Source organism: Parasteatoda tepidariorum, chromosome 4 (assembly GCF_043381705.1).
Source record: "Parasteatoda tepidariorum isolate YZ-2023 chromosome 4, CAS_Ptep_4.0, whole genome shotgun sequence".
Classification (NCBI taxonomy): domain Eukaryota; kingdom Metazoa; phylum Arthropoda; class Arachnida; order Araneae; family Theridiidae; genus Parasteatoda; species Parasteatoda tepidariorum.
The window spans coordinates 102,223,498-102,239,478 of NC_092207.1; the positions used below are offsets into that span (position 1 = coordinate 102,223,498).

Genomic DNA, 15,981 nt, shown 5'->3' on the forward strand with positions numbered 1-15,981 from the left:
TTTGTAAAATTTCCTTTTCTTGCTTTGTTAAGGTTAATTTTGAGACCACTCAAATTAACACCACAAATATCTTTACTCCTGGGTATGCATACATAGAAATATATGCCTTTGTGTTAGCACAATTAGATTTCGAATGATTTTTGATGCAAAGGTCCACTGAAAGTATTTATATCTTAATAATTAGTATGAAGGTAGTAGAACACAAAATAATGGTCGATGCCATAATTCAGACATTTTACAAAAAATATTTACACACATGTAATTTCATGTATTTTTCTAAAAATTCCAGAAGAGGTTTACTTTTAACCTTGGAGGTTACTCTTCCTCCTCTCCAAAAAAAAAAAAACATATTTTTTTTCGGAAAAAAATGTGTCTCTAATAGTTTTACACAAAGAAGCTCATATCCTATACAGTTTTTTATCCTGAAAATTTTTAAAAAATAAAAATTTCAAGTATCCAACATTGTTTGATTTTTTTAAAAATACTATCTCTTAATTATTAAAAGTTATCAGAAAGCGAAGGGTTAGTGTGAAAAATAAAATTTTCTATTTACTTTTTTTTTTATTTTCAACGCAAAGTACCTTTAAGAAATTAAATTTGAAACAAAAAAAAATGCATTTGAAATGCATTCAAAATGTTAAGCTTCTTAACGAAATTTTTTTCTTCTCGGAACTTTTTTTGGTCTTTAGAGTTTTAAATTAAAGAAAGAGAATCACAAGAAGTTGGATATTATTAAATATTGTATAGAAAAAGGTTGGGTAATTTTCCCATTACATAAATACTTTTTTGAAGGATATTTTTTTTTGTATTTAGTTCATCCTGATCCTCCAAGTTTGAAAGTGAGAAGTGACGAACCAGGAGTTTTAAAAATGAATTTCCTACCTCCACCTCCCATTGAGTTTCTGCCAATTTTAGGATACAGAATTGAGTGGAAACTTTCGTCAGAGAAGGACTGGTATCAGGCTCGATACCGCCAAGCTAGTGAAGGTAAAATACATGTTAAAAAAATAATAAAGTATTTCAGCTTGCTTTAAAATACAAATATATATGTATTTAGAGAATGCATAACATTTCTCTATACAAAGAATCCAGATTAATGAAGTCTCTTTACAGATTGTTAGTATATGTAGTAAATTTAGGGTTATTGTTTCACAAGTGACGAAATTATTAAGAATTAAAAAATTTTTTTAAAAATGAAGTGTAGGAAACACTCTAGTAATAAAATTGGATCTATTATGTAACTGCCGTTCACTTTGTTAATTATGTACTAGATCGTTTTGGTAATTTTTTAACACGTTGGGCACGACTGTGCATCAATGAGTGCCTAACTGACTGCCCTAATATATACACATATAAGACGCATGATTTAATGCTTTTAATAAACTTCTCCATCATAATATAAATTTTGAAATAGAGAATGAATCAACATTGAAAATTATTTTTATTTGAAATCATTCTTTCTTTCTTTCAGGAGATGAATTCATCATACAGGATCTTAGCTTAGAAAGTGACTATTCGATTCGAATAGCTGTTCGGAATGTTGTTGGTTACAGCAATTATTCGAACATTATTGTTCAGAGGACTAAAGGTTTGCTTGCCGAAACTGTGGTAGACGGATATAGCCTATCTTCTTTAAATTCATCGTCAACATCGTCGAAAATAACGAGTGCATCAATCAATGGCTTCCCCTTAAGCTTCTACATATTTATATTGCTTCGATTTCTCTTTTTACAAAGTTGTTGAACATTTTCTGCGAAGAATTTGTGTTTTCTATCTGCGATATGTATTGTGGTTGATGATGGTCGTGAAGCTCTTCTATAAATGTTCTGCAGGGTGATACAAAGTATTTTGAGGCCGAACATTAAGTGTCGGCACACTCCTTGTGAGATTAAATGGCTTTAATAAGTATAAAACTATGATGGCTTTAATAAGTATAAAACTATTTTCATTTTTTTAGTGTTCCGCTTTTTATCAGCAATCGGAGTTGACTTGCATTTGAGTTGTCGCAATTCTAACTTTTCTACACCTTTTGATGCTATGATTAAGAGAATGCCATACCATGGCAGAAATACTTCTTACCAAATTCTCTTTCACCCAGATATGTAGTTAAAACTTTAACAGTATAGAAAAATAGAGTTTAGGTAAACCTAGAGTCATCCATAAAATTTCAAATTATTGTTTTTTTTTCAAAATATCAAACTACACACAAATGACAACAGAATTACTCAGGATTACAAAGTGGGAAAATAATCTTGCCATAATTTATATTGCGCAAAAAAATGAGCAGACCAACCACAATTTTTTTTTTTATCTAACGATCTGATCTTCACTTTTTAGAAATCAGTCTTAATAGTTCGAAGGAATGACATCAAATATGCTAGTTAATTAGTGTAGGCGAATTTAAGTTACGAATTCAGATACAGAAATGTACTTTGTACTCTGAATAAACATAACTGTTTTTCAACGGATTTCGAATCCTGATTCCGTTTATCCAACGATAATTGCATTCAAAAATAAAATTTAATAAATATTTATTATTTTTTATTATTTTCTTTACAAATAGTTTAAAAAAATTTAATTGCAAAGTACACAATTTCAAAGAATGCAATTTTACATGGCCAAATACGAGATTTGAGTGAAATCGGTGGAGCAGTCCAGAGAAATTGAATTTTGAAAAAGCAATATTTTTACTGTACTTCTATTTTAATATTTTGATAAGCAATTTCAACATCATGGTTTATTCCAGGTTTACCTAAATTTATTTTTCTCCAAATTTTAAAATACCAATGGGGGTTCAGTATCCAGTATAGCGTTTCTCCAAAAATTGTGGCATTTAATGCTACACCCATTTCATATACACCGGGGAAATAAGAATTTTTAAATATTTTTGTTTCATCCATATTTAGATCAACAAAAATCCGTGTCACTGTTAGCCACCTCTTCTCATTTCATCATCGTTAGAAAGCTTGAATTTTCTCCTCTGGATACAGTCCTCTCAATTGATCGATTCATTCAGTCTTCCTCAATGAAATATGCAAAACTCATTTTTACCTCCTCATGGCTAAATATAAAGATAAAATTCTATATAAAACCAAAATTGGGCTATGCGCTTAGTGACACGCATCATTGGAAAGACTTTTATATTTGATTTAAAGAAAAACAACTTCAGAACAGCTTTTTCAGTTATACCTAGAGCTAAAACGTGTTTTAGATTCAACAGCATAACAGTAATCGGTAAAATTCGTGATTTGTTCATGATCCGTTTTATTCAAACGAATCGTAAACTTCGATTTGTTATCATGTAGTCTGTATCAGTTGAATAAGTTGTATTTAAAAAATTCGGCGCATACATATAACATTTTTCCCTTTTTCGCAAAACAATGTGACTTTTTAAATTGCCTGAAATAGCTCCTATTTTGGTGTATTATTCATACACACATTTGAAAAATAAATAAATAAAGACTTCTCAAAATAATAATCATGATATAGAACAAATTATATCGAATATGCAGTTTTTGTTTGGGAAGAGCAGAAAAAAGGTGACTTCCAAGTCAAAATAAATCAATTACGCACAATATCAGAAAATTCATTTTAATTTTTGCGGAATCTTTTTATAAGGACTTAGAACACCTTATTATACATCTAGAATGTATTCGTTACACTAAAAAAGCTTTCTTAGAATAAGTATTTGTTGTATTAAGAAAAACATGCGCTAGTTTTATTTTAAAACTTGCTTTCTAAATTTCTAGCCTCGTTTAAATAAAAAATAATAGTTAAACAGACATCTCATTTTGTAAGGAATAATTGTTATTTTGTGATAAGTATCTACAGAATATTCATGAATAAAGCTGCTGTAAACGAGCTTCGTATTCCTTGTGTCGTTCTGACTATATTTATGCATTTAAACTCAAATTTTATTTGCACTTTTATTGTAAGAACTTTATAGCATTGCTTGTAATATATGCAAGATTTTAAGCAAGTGAATAGATTTAAGGATGGCACCGTCAGAAAAACGATGGGCACTGGATAGATGATGGGACAGAAAATTAAAAAAGTGATCTCGAGGTTTAAAATAATCTCGTTTTATTGCAGAGGCAAAATTTAAACAAAACATAAATAAAATATAAACATCAAATAAAAAATTTTTATTTATAATTTCACAAGCTACAATAGCCAAAAATATTCAGTAAAAAAAAGCTAGTAGTTTAAGAAACATATTTTAAAATGAAAATTTTGTCATAGCTTTAAATGTTTTAGTGGACCGTTGATTATCTTCACACGCCATGGAACGATTTTCTGATAAATTCTTATGCACAATGTTCTGCAATCACCGAATCCTTGTACAAAATAAATTAATAAAATATGCGTTCTTGGGATAGCAAATTGTTATTTAAACAAACGAAGAAAAAATATAATTTCGGTATCAAAATTAACTAGTCCTTAACGTGAGTGTAAATAAGTACGTAATGTAAAAGCAAATAGCGCATATGATAAGTACAGATATGAAAATATCTATACTTATTTAATTGGTGGAAAAAAATGACGAAAAATAAGGAGATATGAAAAAATTCTTCATCTGTCAAATGAAATGATTTTGATTCTTATAACCTGTCTTCCTTGATGATGATTGACCAAATATTTCAAAATTTTTTTTGCTTCAATTATAATTCATAACCACCTAATTTATAATGTCTTTTACTAGTACTTTAAAATTATGTACGAGATGAAGAAATCTCGTATAAAGAGCTGTGATTACGGAATACCCTGCATGAATTTCTTTTTCAGAGAAAAAAGTATTTTTTTATTACAGAAATGCTCGTTTAAATGCTTAATTTGCTCTTCATCATGGATGCTTGGTTATGCAGTCGAATGGAAATTTCTGGCGCCTTATTTTATTAAAAATTGTTTTTATAATTAAGCTTTGTTTCTACAAATTGTTATTGAACATCAGAGCTATGAATTTTTCTGTTCATAATTATGGAGCTTAGAAAATATTTTAGATAAAAAAGGTTTATTTTTTTCCTTATTTGTAAATATTTTTATGAAACTACAGAAGAAGCATGTCAAATATTTAAACGAGAGTTGAATAAATTTCTTATTTCTAATTTTAAATAAATGGAATTACTCAAATCAAGTAATAAAAATTTAGCAAAGCATTTATTTTTTGCTTGAAAATTTGTCTTTACGTGATTAAATATGTTGTAATGCTTTCAAAATTCGTAAATTTATCTTTTAATGTAACGAATGGATTTTTAAAAAAAATTAAGATTATTTACATCTTATCTACTATGATTGTAAATAATTCATTTGTGATGTATTTAAGCTCAATAAATATATGTTTCAATTGTTTTCTGCTTTAATGGATAACTAGCTAAATACCTGTTCTTCGATGAGGATGAAAAAAAGTAATAAATCGGTATTGATCAAGACTATACATGCACAAAACTGACACATATATTATTATTTTCCGCTCTTCTCGGTGGCTTTAGAAAGTTTATGGCAGAAAGGTCCCGAAATCGAATCATCCTTCTCTCTCTTACTTGAAAGAGTGGTCATCTGCCATTTTGATATCCGAATGACGAATATCAATGCATACGGGTGGGCCTTCTTCAAAAAAAAAATATCAATTAATATAATGTTAGTAGCACATAATTACTAAAAAAAGATTAGCGTCAATAAAAAAAAAATTTCTTTATGATTTTCTTAGATGAATGTGTATATTTCTAAATGAGTTAAGATATTTAGGTCAAATTTTCTTTTTTAATTTGCACCTATTACCAAATTATTTTAAACATCATTGGAATCAATAACCATAGGCCAAATTTTCACTAACTTATGATATTCAGAATTTATAACAATTTTCACATGATTTATTAGATAACTTCAATTTTATTTTATTAGCTTTTGTTGAGTTTACATTATTTGAGAGTATAGTGAAAGGTTTTAATTAGACTATGTCAACCTTCATCCATCAAAAGGTTCCTCATGATGGAATCAAGTTAACATGTCTTGTGAATTGGTATTTAATATTCATAGTGGTGCCACATTACTCCCCTTCCAGAATTTTATTTGTCATAGAATTCGATGAAAGAATATCACTTGTTGATTCATGCTGTTTATTTTTATTTTATTTATATCATTATGCTCATTATATTTTTCTTCCTTCATTTTTTTGTTTGTAGCATTTCGCTCATTATTTTTTTTCTTAATTTTTTTTTTGTTTATAGCATTTTGCTCATTATTTTTTTCTTCATTTTCTGTTTATAGCATTTCGCTCATTTTTTTCCCTTCAATATTGATTTTTGACCGGGAACCTTTATTTACTTCCCCGGATTTTTTTTCTTCCTTTGAGCAGTATATTGTTTAAGCAAATCAACTGTTTAATGTGGACCATTCATCACATATCTCGTCCAGGTCACAAAAGCATGTAATAAATTAATTTGATTGTAAATAAGCAAAACACTCATATTATAATATCTTTATCAAATCCTATAGAAAACATTTTCTAAAGTTTTATGCATCCCTCACTTAAATATTTATTTGTGAGTCCTTTTGTGTGTACTTTTCCGACTTCTTTTTTTGTCAAGGTTTCTGAAATTATACATAAAGCGTAGCCATAACGAGTCACCCTTGTATACAGTTCGTAGTACTATGATTAACTAAGCGTTACTAAAGTATTTATCAGTATTGATCTATAATTTAATAAATATACCGAAGTAAATTCTTAAAATTTAGCCGGTTCACAGTGTTGTAATAATGATGTATTTTAAATTTAATGTAGAAAAAGAAGTTTCAAAGTTCTCTTCTTATATACGTTGAAATCATTCTTGTTATACCTTACCTTAGTTGAAAGTTAAAAAAATAAAATTTAGAATGGAATTCTATTTAATACCAATAAGAAAATATAATAGAAATTATAAAATAAAAATCATTGACAACTCTTTAAAGACTCTAAGAAACATTAAGGCGTGGTATTTATGATCAAGAAAATTTCATTACAAATCTCTAGAATTGGAAATAGTGTAAACCATAAAATCTTAGTGAATACATGTGATCTCTTGCAGAGAAACCACGGTTTGAGGAGATTTTCATTGCAACGGAGTATTAGAATATATAATTCAGAAGATAGATTGGAATAGATAGATGATTTAAAAAGGATTCAAATTATACTTAATATTGTCTTTCTTGCAGTTTATTTCAGAAGATCTTCTTTAAAACGTGTAGGCAATATACTATTTAAATTATTTCGATCTTGCGCATTCAGTTTTAGTTTTGATGTTAACTTACACCTAGAAAAGTGTTCATCAACGCTTAAAAAAATTAGGATATAATTTTAAAACTATACATTTTAAAATTACATTATACGTAAAGAATTTATAAATATGTACTAAAATTATTAATCCAAAAATATCGCGATGACGTTAACTATGAATGACTCGAAGTCAATTCATAGTTAACGTCATTTTTAAAACGTTTTTCTAAATTTTATAAATGTCAACATAGATGGTTGATCTCTGACAACGATTGATGAATCAGAAGTTGAACAGTAAAAAGTGAACAATAAATTTCATTTGAGAGGCTTCCTCTGAAGCGTATTACAAATGAATGACGGTTTATATTCACAAAAGCTGATTCTGAGAATTTTAAGGTTTGGGGATTTTTGAGGAGGAAGCATTCGAATAAAATCATTAAAAAAAATGTAGATGAATGGCACCAGCGTTTACTAGAAACCTCTAAAATTTTCAAAAGAAAATTTAGCATTTTTTTAGTTTGAGAAAAAATAAAATCTGAATATCGGTTTGGACGAGAACCGTTTTTCCTTCCCAATCAATACTTTCTCACTCTCTTTGTACCCCTTGTCTAAGTGTGGACAGCACCCCAGCAAGGCCCTTCTTCACTGTGTTATTACCCTCGGGGAGAATTGATTTTTCACGATATTGGTTTGTCAAAGCTCAGTCATCATCAAAATGCTTAAGATGGTACTGTTGAAGTATCTTCACAGTTATACTTTTATTTTCTTTTTTTTTACCAATAAGTGGCAGTATGAACCCATTTAAATACATCGTGATTCATTAAAGTAATAGTAAAAAAACTTTTCCCTCAAATTATGGTATTATTTTAGCTTAAATTTGAAATCGATTTCCAATAGATTGTTGTAATTATGTAATATTAACAATTATTTTCCCACAGTGTCAATTTTTATATGTGTCAATTTGGATAAAATCTTTTTGTATGCATTTACTGGTTGGGATGGCAACCGGCTAGTAATGAAGATTCCGCGGTTGGCATCAATGGTCGTGGATGACAACAAAACACCTCTCTAAGTCAACTAAACTATTGAGATGTTTTTAGGTGTCACCGGCTGAAAGTGCCACTAAAGTATTGTCTGATGAGGTGATTTAGTTTGGAAATCTAACGTGGTCAGAAATGAGAGTTCTGATAAGGGGTACTTTGAATCCCCACCTGGATGGATTATGCTGAGACGTGTTGGCCGATCGGGAGGTGAATGTGTGCAGGCCTTCAAGTGATGTAGACTAAAGTGTGTGTGATGGTAACTGAATTCATTTAATCTCACTAGTGTGATTATCTGCTTATCCATAGTGATGTGTCAACTGAATGGAATGGGGGGGGGATGAGCATGGTTGCCCTAACAATTATGTTTTTTGGTTGTAATGTATTCATCTTACCAGTCCCGTAAGGGCTTTCATTTTTTATTTAATAAATGTTTTTTTATATACCTTAATTTATGTTGTAATGTGGTTGAGAAAATTTTACTTTACAGATATACAGGTAAGATATCCCATGCTGTAAGCTGGAGTCATAAATAACAAAATTTTTCTTTGAAAAAAAAATACACAACTCGATGCACGAATTTTAGCTAATAATAACACTAACAAGATTGCGACCCAATCGTATTTTTTGTGAAAAATCGACATCTTACACCGTATCTTCAAATTAGGAACACTTGAAAAACATGACTTCAAAGTCGCCCATTATTACTTTCAAAGTTCATGGCGTTTAGTTTTCTAATCATTCATACCATATTTGTTATTATTTATATATGTCTGAGTTGCATTATTTTCTGAAAAGAAACTATTCACGTTTTTTTTTAACTATTTATCAAGTTAAAAAAATTTTTTAGATAACTTAATTTTCATTAATTTTGTTCCTAAAAAGCTGAAAAGGTAAAGTAATACAAAGTATTATTTTATGCTATTCATTTAAATTCTAAATCCTACAAACAGTGAAAACTTTACTGAAAATCGAAATACTTTTCTGAAAATGGACAGTATAGTATTCAAGACATATTTTGGAAAACAACTGTCTACAGGAAATATTATTGTACATTTTGTTCAAAATTAATACTTGCGGTGCTCCCTCATCGATTTGAAAATAGTTTCCCTCAATTTAGTTTGGACAAATTTCTGTACTTTTATAGCATATTTGAATCATTTAACAAATGAGACTATCTTTCCATTCTGATCAAATTTCACAAGCATTTTTCTGACAATTAAACATTCTGAAACAGACTTTATACTAATTCACTAAATCTCTCTGATTTTTTCCGTTAATTAATTTATCAAGTTATTAAGCAGTATTGCTTTTTTGAAGTTAAAACTGCAGTCTCTTACTGCACTAGGAAAAAATTGGATACTTTATTGAAAATTAAATTTATAATCTTTATTTTTTGCAAAACTGTAAGGTCAGAAATAACTTTTGCACCTTATCGAATATTAAGTTTCCTATTAATATTTTATACTATATTTAAGAAAAAATGTGTTCGGTATTAAAAATTAAATTTTTGATTAATACATTTTACTATGTTTAGGTAAAAATGAATTCGATATGGCAATTTAAATTTCCAGTTTATATATTTTTCTGCAATAATTAAGAAATAAAGTTTATTTTCTGAGGATAATTAAATTTATAATTGATATAGATTTTCTACTACATTAGCAAAAAATCTGTTCAGTTTAAAAAGTTAAGCTTATAATTGAAATTTATTATTAAGTATAGACTTGGGACTAGATGAAAATCTTTGTTTTGTTTCGGAATTTTATTTAGACTAACACTATTTCACTAAGTAGCAAACTTAGGTAATAACCTCTATCTAAATGAGTAAACTTTCATCTATGTTTTGGTTCCTTTTCTAGCTTTCATTTCCCGTTTCAGAGGTATCTATAACAGTGCTCCTTAATCTAAGAGTTAGTTATGAATAGAGTGGGTAGCGCCTCATTTCTGGTCACATTATAAAGAGTCTCCCAAAAATTCTCTTAGCATAACTCACAATCAGGTAGGTTTCAAATCATGACACAGAGTCATTTTTGGAATATTCTTGGGATTCGCTTGGTTTCTTTCAAATTATTTGCTCTGTTTATTTTTCATACTTACTCGTTTTCATACTTACTCGTAATAATTTCACAAAACTATTAATACCTATAAATTAAAGACAAGATAGTGTTTCGATTACTTTTTAGTTTGTATTGCGTTTATGTTTTGTCGTACCGATATTTTATATTAGTTGAGATGAAAAGTAGTTTTTTGCTACTTCATTTATAAGATTTAAAAAAAACTAGTTTAAAGTCCATGAATAATCCTGAAAATTTAAATTTAAAATGAATGCAGTTGAACTCGCCTATTATAGTGAGTGCAAAGAGACTGAAATATTTCTTTGTTATAACCGAGTTCTCGAAAAAAACACGTACGTGAAAAATCACAAGCTTTCATACTCACTAAATTATAAATGAAATGTTTATTTCCTTACACTGCGAAAAGTTAATTTGCTTTGTACTATCGCATTGTCTCTTTATTATGTGTTCTTCAGATAAAGACCCGAAAAACATTTCCAACCCTGCTTTCGTCTGCTGGATTCGTATTCAGCTGTCATCATAATGTTAAACAAGTCTTTCCAACTAGTGATTAGTAAAGCTGGTGATTTAGAAGTACGCAAAATTTTATAAATCGCAAAAATATTACTCGCTAAAATCGGGGATCGCTTATTAAAAGTTCCTCCAATAGATTAAACATTGTACAAACCAAGTAATTTCTATTTTTTTTTCGTTAAATCCAGGCTTTCCTTAAATCATAGTTCGTTATAAATGAGTTAGACTGTATAAATATTACACAGATTAATCTAAATATTTTTCTCTTTCAGTCTTATTTGTTTCAATCTTGTAGAGAAAGGAGCAGTAAAGAAGACAGAGTAAGAAAGGAAAATAATATCCTAAGTAACTCTTCAATTCCATTACAATGGTAAAGCGAGAAATAAAATACGTTATGGGTTGAGCTCTATCTAAAAACCAGGGTTGGTCAGAGTAAAAACAATTGAACCTAGCAGCATGAAGTTAACCTTTGTATTCATTTGACCAAATTTGAACACTTTTCCTTTTTATCTGCTTGTCTTTGTTTCTAATTTAAAGGTCGGATAACTTGTCGAAAAATTAAACCCTGGAACTAATTTGCTTTTTAAAATTATGTTCGAAATAAAGAGGGGAGGACAAATGAAACAATGTATTTATGCTTAGTTAGGAATTAACATCACATTACCTTAAAGGATACGGTAGAGATACTAAGTGATTTTTAATACCGGTCAAGTGACGCGGACAGCGCTTGAATCCCTCTCTTCAATTTTACACTCCACAATCAAAGAGAGACGCAGAAGGATCTTGCTGTGCGTACTCGTGTTTAATCGGCTGCCAGGATCGAACTTGCACCCTCCATCCTTCCGCCAGCGGTGTGAGCGACGTATTCACTGACTGCTGAGCACTGGTCAAACGGATACATTATTAGATTTTTTTCTATTTGGTATAAGACTGTGAAGTTACCCCCAAACTTTATTGTTAGGAAATTGCTCAAAATAAAGTAGGAAAAATAATTAGTTGCTTGTAATCACATGAATGCAAATTAATGTTTTGAATTTTCTCATTTTAGGGTGTGTATTTTTTTCACTCTGAAATTTTTTTACACAAGAAAAGGAATAAGTCTTTTGAAATACTTTCCCTTCCATGAGCATATATATTTCTTAATTTTTCGGTAATGAAACTCAAAATTTAATCTTTGCTTGAGAGAAATTTTTCAATAAAAAATGAATGAAAATCTAATCATAATATGTTCAGAAAGTGTTTTGCAAATAAAATTAAAGTTCTGTTAAAATATTCTTCAAAAACTTTCAAGCCGTAAAAATAGAAATCAAGAATATTTTAGATTAAATCATGAAGAAGGAATCTGATGCAGAATATAAAGTAGAAAAATTACTCAAGTAAAATTAATACCAGAAACATAGGTTTGAAAAAATTGTAGGGTGTTATTAAATTTTGATAAGATTTTTATATGAAAATATTAATCGTAGTGTTGGGATTAGATTTTCAAAGTTAAATTTAATAAGTCGGAAAAGTGAAAATATATTTTCCAAAATTGTTTTGAATTCATCTCAATTTCTCGAAGCAAGTTTATGAACTTCCTAGAATTCATATCAATACGAGAATTCACCATACAGATATTGATCATTATTTTTCTTAAGCAAACTTTCAGAATTGATCAAAGCATTTTTAAGGTTAATTTTTTTCTGACCTTGTACATTTTGCGCGTTCAGTGCAAAAAATAGATACTCTTATCCCACGAAACGTTTTTTCGTTTTTGACGATATATGCTTGGTATATGCTCCGAGCGAACATTTTGTCAAAATTATTAAATAACTTTTCCCACTTCTTCGAGGGTCACAAAAAACTTTCGAAGAAATCCTTCGTCATTCTATTTCATTTTTGAAATAAAAAGACGAAAAACTAGTGGGTGACATTGTTGATAAGTTTGCGCATGCACCAAATATAGTTTGCATCTAGAAAGAACTGCCCTCGCCAAAAGGTCTGAGGTCGTCTGCAGTTATGAAAACAAGAAACAGCACATTTCAAAGAGGGGAGCTTCTCTTTTCCCTGGTTCCCTTTCACCCTCTGAAACGATCTAAAACATGTTTTAAATATTGACCTAACATCCCTATTTAAAATAGCTAAACCTCATAACCATAGTCACTGTACCAGACGAGGGGAATTTTCTCCATTGTCAGACTGTAAGTGGAACAGCACAAGAAGAATGCATAAAATAGTGAGATAAGTTAAATCCAAGAGGATTTGAGCCCGGGATCTTCCCGGTATGAGACCATCTCATTGACCATCATATATCTATACAGACCGGTTGCCTTATTGAGTCATTCTAGCTCCGCTCGTCTAGTCTTCATTCTAGCTGGCCATCTCCTACAATGCACTGCAATGAGAATCCAAGTTAAGGAAACATTTTCGTCCTATATTTGAGAGTTCGCGTTTCTTCACAAATCACAAGATTTCGTGACGAAATAATTCTCAAAATCAACGAAATACTGCTCAAGGATCATCAGAAGGGAGAATTTTATTTCTGAGAGTGCTTAAGGGTTAAGGATTTTTAAAGATTATCGATTCTTAATTTTATTTATTTGCAACAAGTTATTTTAATAACAAGAAAGTTCCAAACTTTAATAAGCACCCGGGAATAAATAGCAATATTATCTTGTTGAAAAAATCTAAACAAATAAATAAAACAATTGATGCATGACAAAGCCAAGCAAATTTCAATAGTGTTATATTTACAACAGCAATAATGCTAAAATGTCTCATAATATATATTCTTTGACTCTGGAATTTATCTGAATAGTCTAACAATGGAATAATCGATTCGGCTGTCGAACTCTTCAACAGGGAATGAAAAAGGCAGTCATCCACACACGCATTGCTGGGAGGAATATATTTCACAGCGGTTTTGATTTTTATCCTTTTTAAAGTGAAGAAAAAAAGAGCCTCTAACGCCACCATAGTCAAATAAAAGTTCAATAAGAGGAATACTTTAACAAGAGCTCGAAGCTAAAAGTATTTCTCAGTGAAGCTTTTAAATAACATTGAAAAAGGCGTTAGGCCAAGATTAAACACCAGAGATATTTGTCTTAATAAAGATTTCTAGAATTACTAGAACTTGTTAAAAAGTTAGTTCTCTAATTTACGGCAGATATAACGTGGAAAAGTCTTCAAACAAAGCAAAACTATTTATATAACTTATAGATCACATTTAAGAGAGTCTAACGTAATCCTAGTTTATTGTACAGTGTGCAAAATAAGACAGTCGACCCTCTGAATAGCTTTTAAATTAATGGTCAGACCTTCACGTGCTAGGAATCAATCTTAAGTGTTCTACAGCATCATTTGAAACATGTTAATTAGTTAGTGTATATGATATTTTAAAATACGAAATCATACACAAAATTTTTTCTCAGAATAAGCATACTCTTTTTAGACGGATTTGAAATTTTGACCATCAAAATATGGTGGGGGGGGGATAGCTGCAATCTAGAAAATAGAGTCCACAGAGTTTGGGTATTTCGCCATCTTTCTATAACTTAAGCAGACAGTTTTTTCACACAACTATGATATTCGATTTTTTTTCGGCCAAAAACGCAAAATAAATAGTAATAAAAAATAAATAATGATAAATAAGTACAGAAATAAAGTTAACATTTAGGGGTCCAAACTTTATACCGCTCTCTAAACAATTGGGAACGTAGTGAGCAACCAGATAACAATAACCAGAGTGAGCATTATCAGGTTGTTCAATTCAGATTCATGCTTAAGATATTTTTAGCTATATTTTATTATTGATTATAAGTGATTGGAGCTTCTTTATCTCAGAATCAATGATTATAAAACTAGTCTTCGTGGAGAACTTTTTGGTGGGACTAACCCACATTTGCTTTACATGGAGAGGAAAACCACAAAAACGTTCCACGGTTAGTCCGGTGGTAAGATGATTCTAATCCATGATCCGTCTACCACTGGGGATATTTTTACGTTAGTACTGTGATTGTTACGAGCCGGGAGCAGAATTCGTATCGGCCTTCCACAACCAGGATTTGAGTTTGGGTCACCTCATTAGAAGGCGAACGCTCTATTCCCTGAGCCACCGCAATATTCATGTTGTGAAGCTTCAATGTGAGATCCNGCGTAGCAATTCTCGGGGGTTGGCGAGCGTTAGCGAGCAGGGGGCGGAGCCTCCTAGTTTCATTTAAAATTTAATTAGAAGTTTCAGGATGAAAATATATAAAAACAATGATATAATACTTACAAAGTACTTTATTCTTCATACGCAATTATTATCTTCTATGCAAAAAATGAAGTTAAATAAAAGCTTAAGGAGATGCAAATTAATATTTAAGTCAGGAAAAAAAACGAAAGACAAATTAAAATCTCACGAATCACTATTGTGGAAGTTCAGATTACAAATATCGAAACATGTTTGATAGCCAGAGAAAATTGAAAGCGATGGGAAGTAGACTATTCGAAACATCTTCAAGGTATATTAGGAACACCTTATAGTGTTACTTTTGAAATTTTAATACGAATTTAAGAGGAATGGACAAAGTAAATTTGGTTTTTTTTTCCACCTTATTTAGATTATAAGAAATTTTGCACGATATTTTCATTCAAAATATTTTATGCATCAACATACATTTTTATTATGGTTCAAACTACTGATATCATGTATTATCTTTGAACCACTTATACTTCTTTCTCTGAGAATGGGCGATCTAGTTAATAATGAAAATAAAGACGTTGTCCAAATAAATAAAGGATATACTTAAAAAACTATTACTGGAAACTTACATTTGTGACTTTTACGAAGCCATAAATGCTCCCACTGAGATCTTAAACAAAAATTTAGTTCCGTTTTTATACTAAAAAGAACTGCTCAGATATTTCTTTCAAAACGTTTCCGTTTTTGTGGAATACGTGAGCTCGAAACAAAGTTTTTAATGCGTCTGTCGGCTTCATTTTCAGCTTTTTTTTCTGCTTATGCATGATAAACTTTAAGTAAAGCTATAAATTTTGTAGTAGATTAAAAGATTTCTCTAGTAATATGTTTCAAACGTGATACAGAAAGAGACGTTTCACAAAGTTTCAAAAATAT

The 15,981-nt window shown here is 29.9% G+C and overlaps 1 protein-coding gene across 1 annotated transcript in view; it reads left to right on the forward strand.

Moving 5' to 3' along the window:
- Positions 1-1,867, forward strand: part of LOC107442656 (limbic system-associated membrane protein) — a 54,307-nt gene extending 52,440 nt beyond the window's left edge. The window contains exons 8-9 of the mRNA XM_071180292.1: positions 814-987; positions 1,472-1,867. Coding sequence (XP_071036393.1) covers positions 814-987; positions 1,472-1,743 — 446 coding nt within the window. The 3' untranslated portion in view covers positions 1,744-1,867. The remainder of the gene's footprint in view (positions 1-813; positions 988-1,471) is intronic.
- The last annotated feature ends 14,114 nt before the right edge of the window (positions 1,868-15,981 follow it).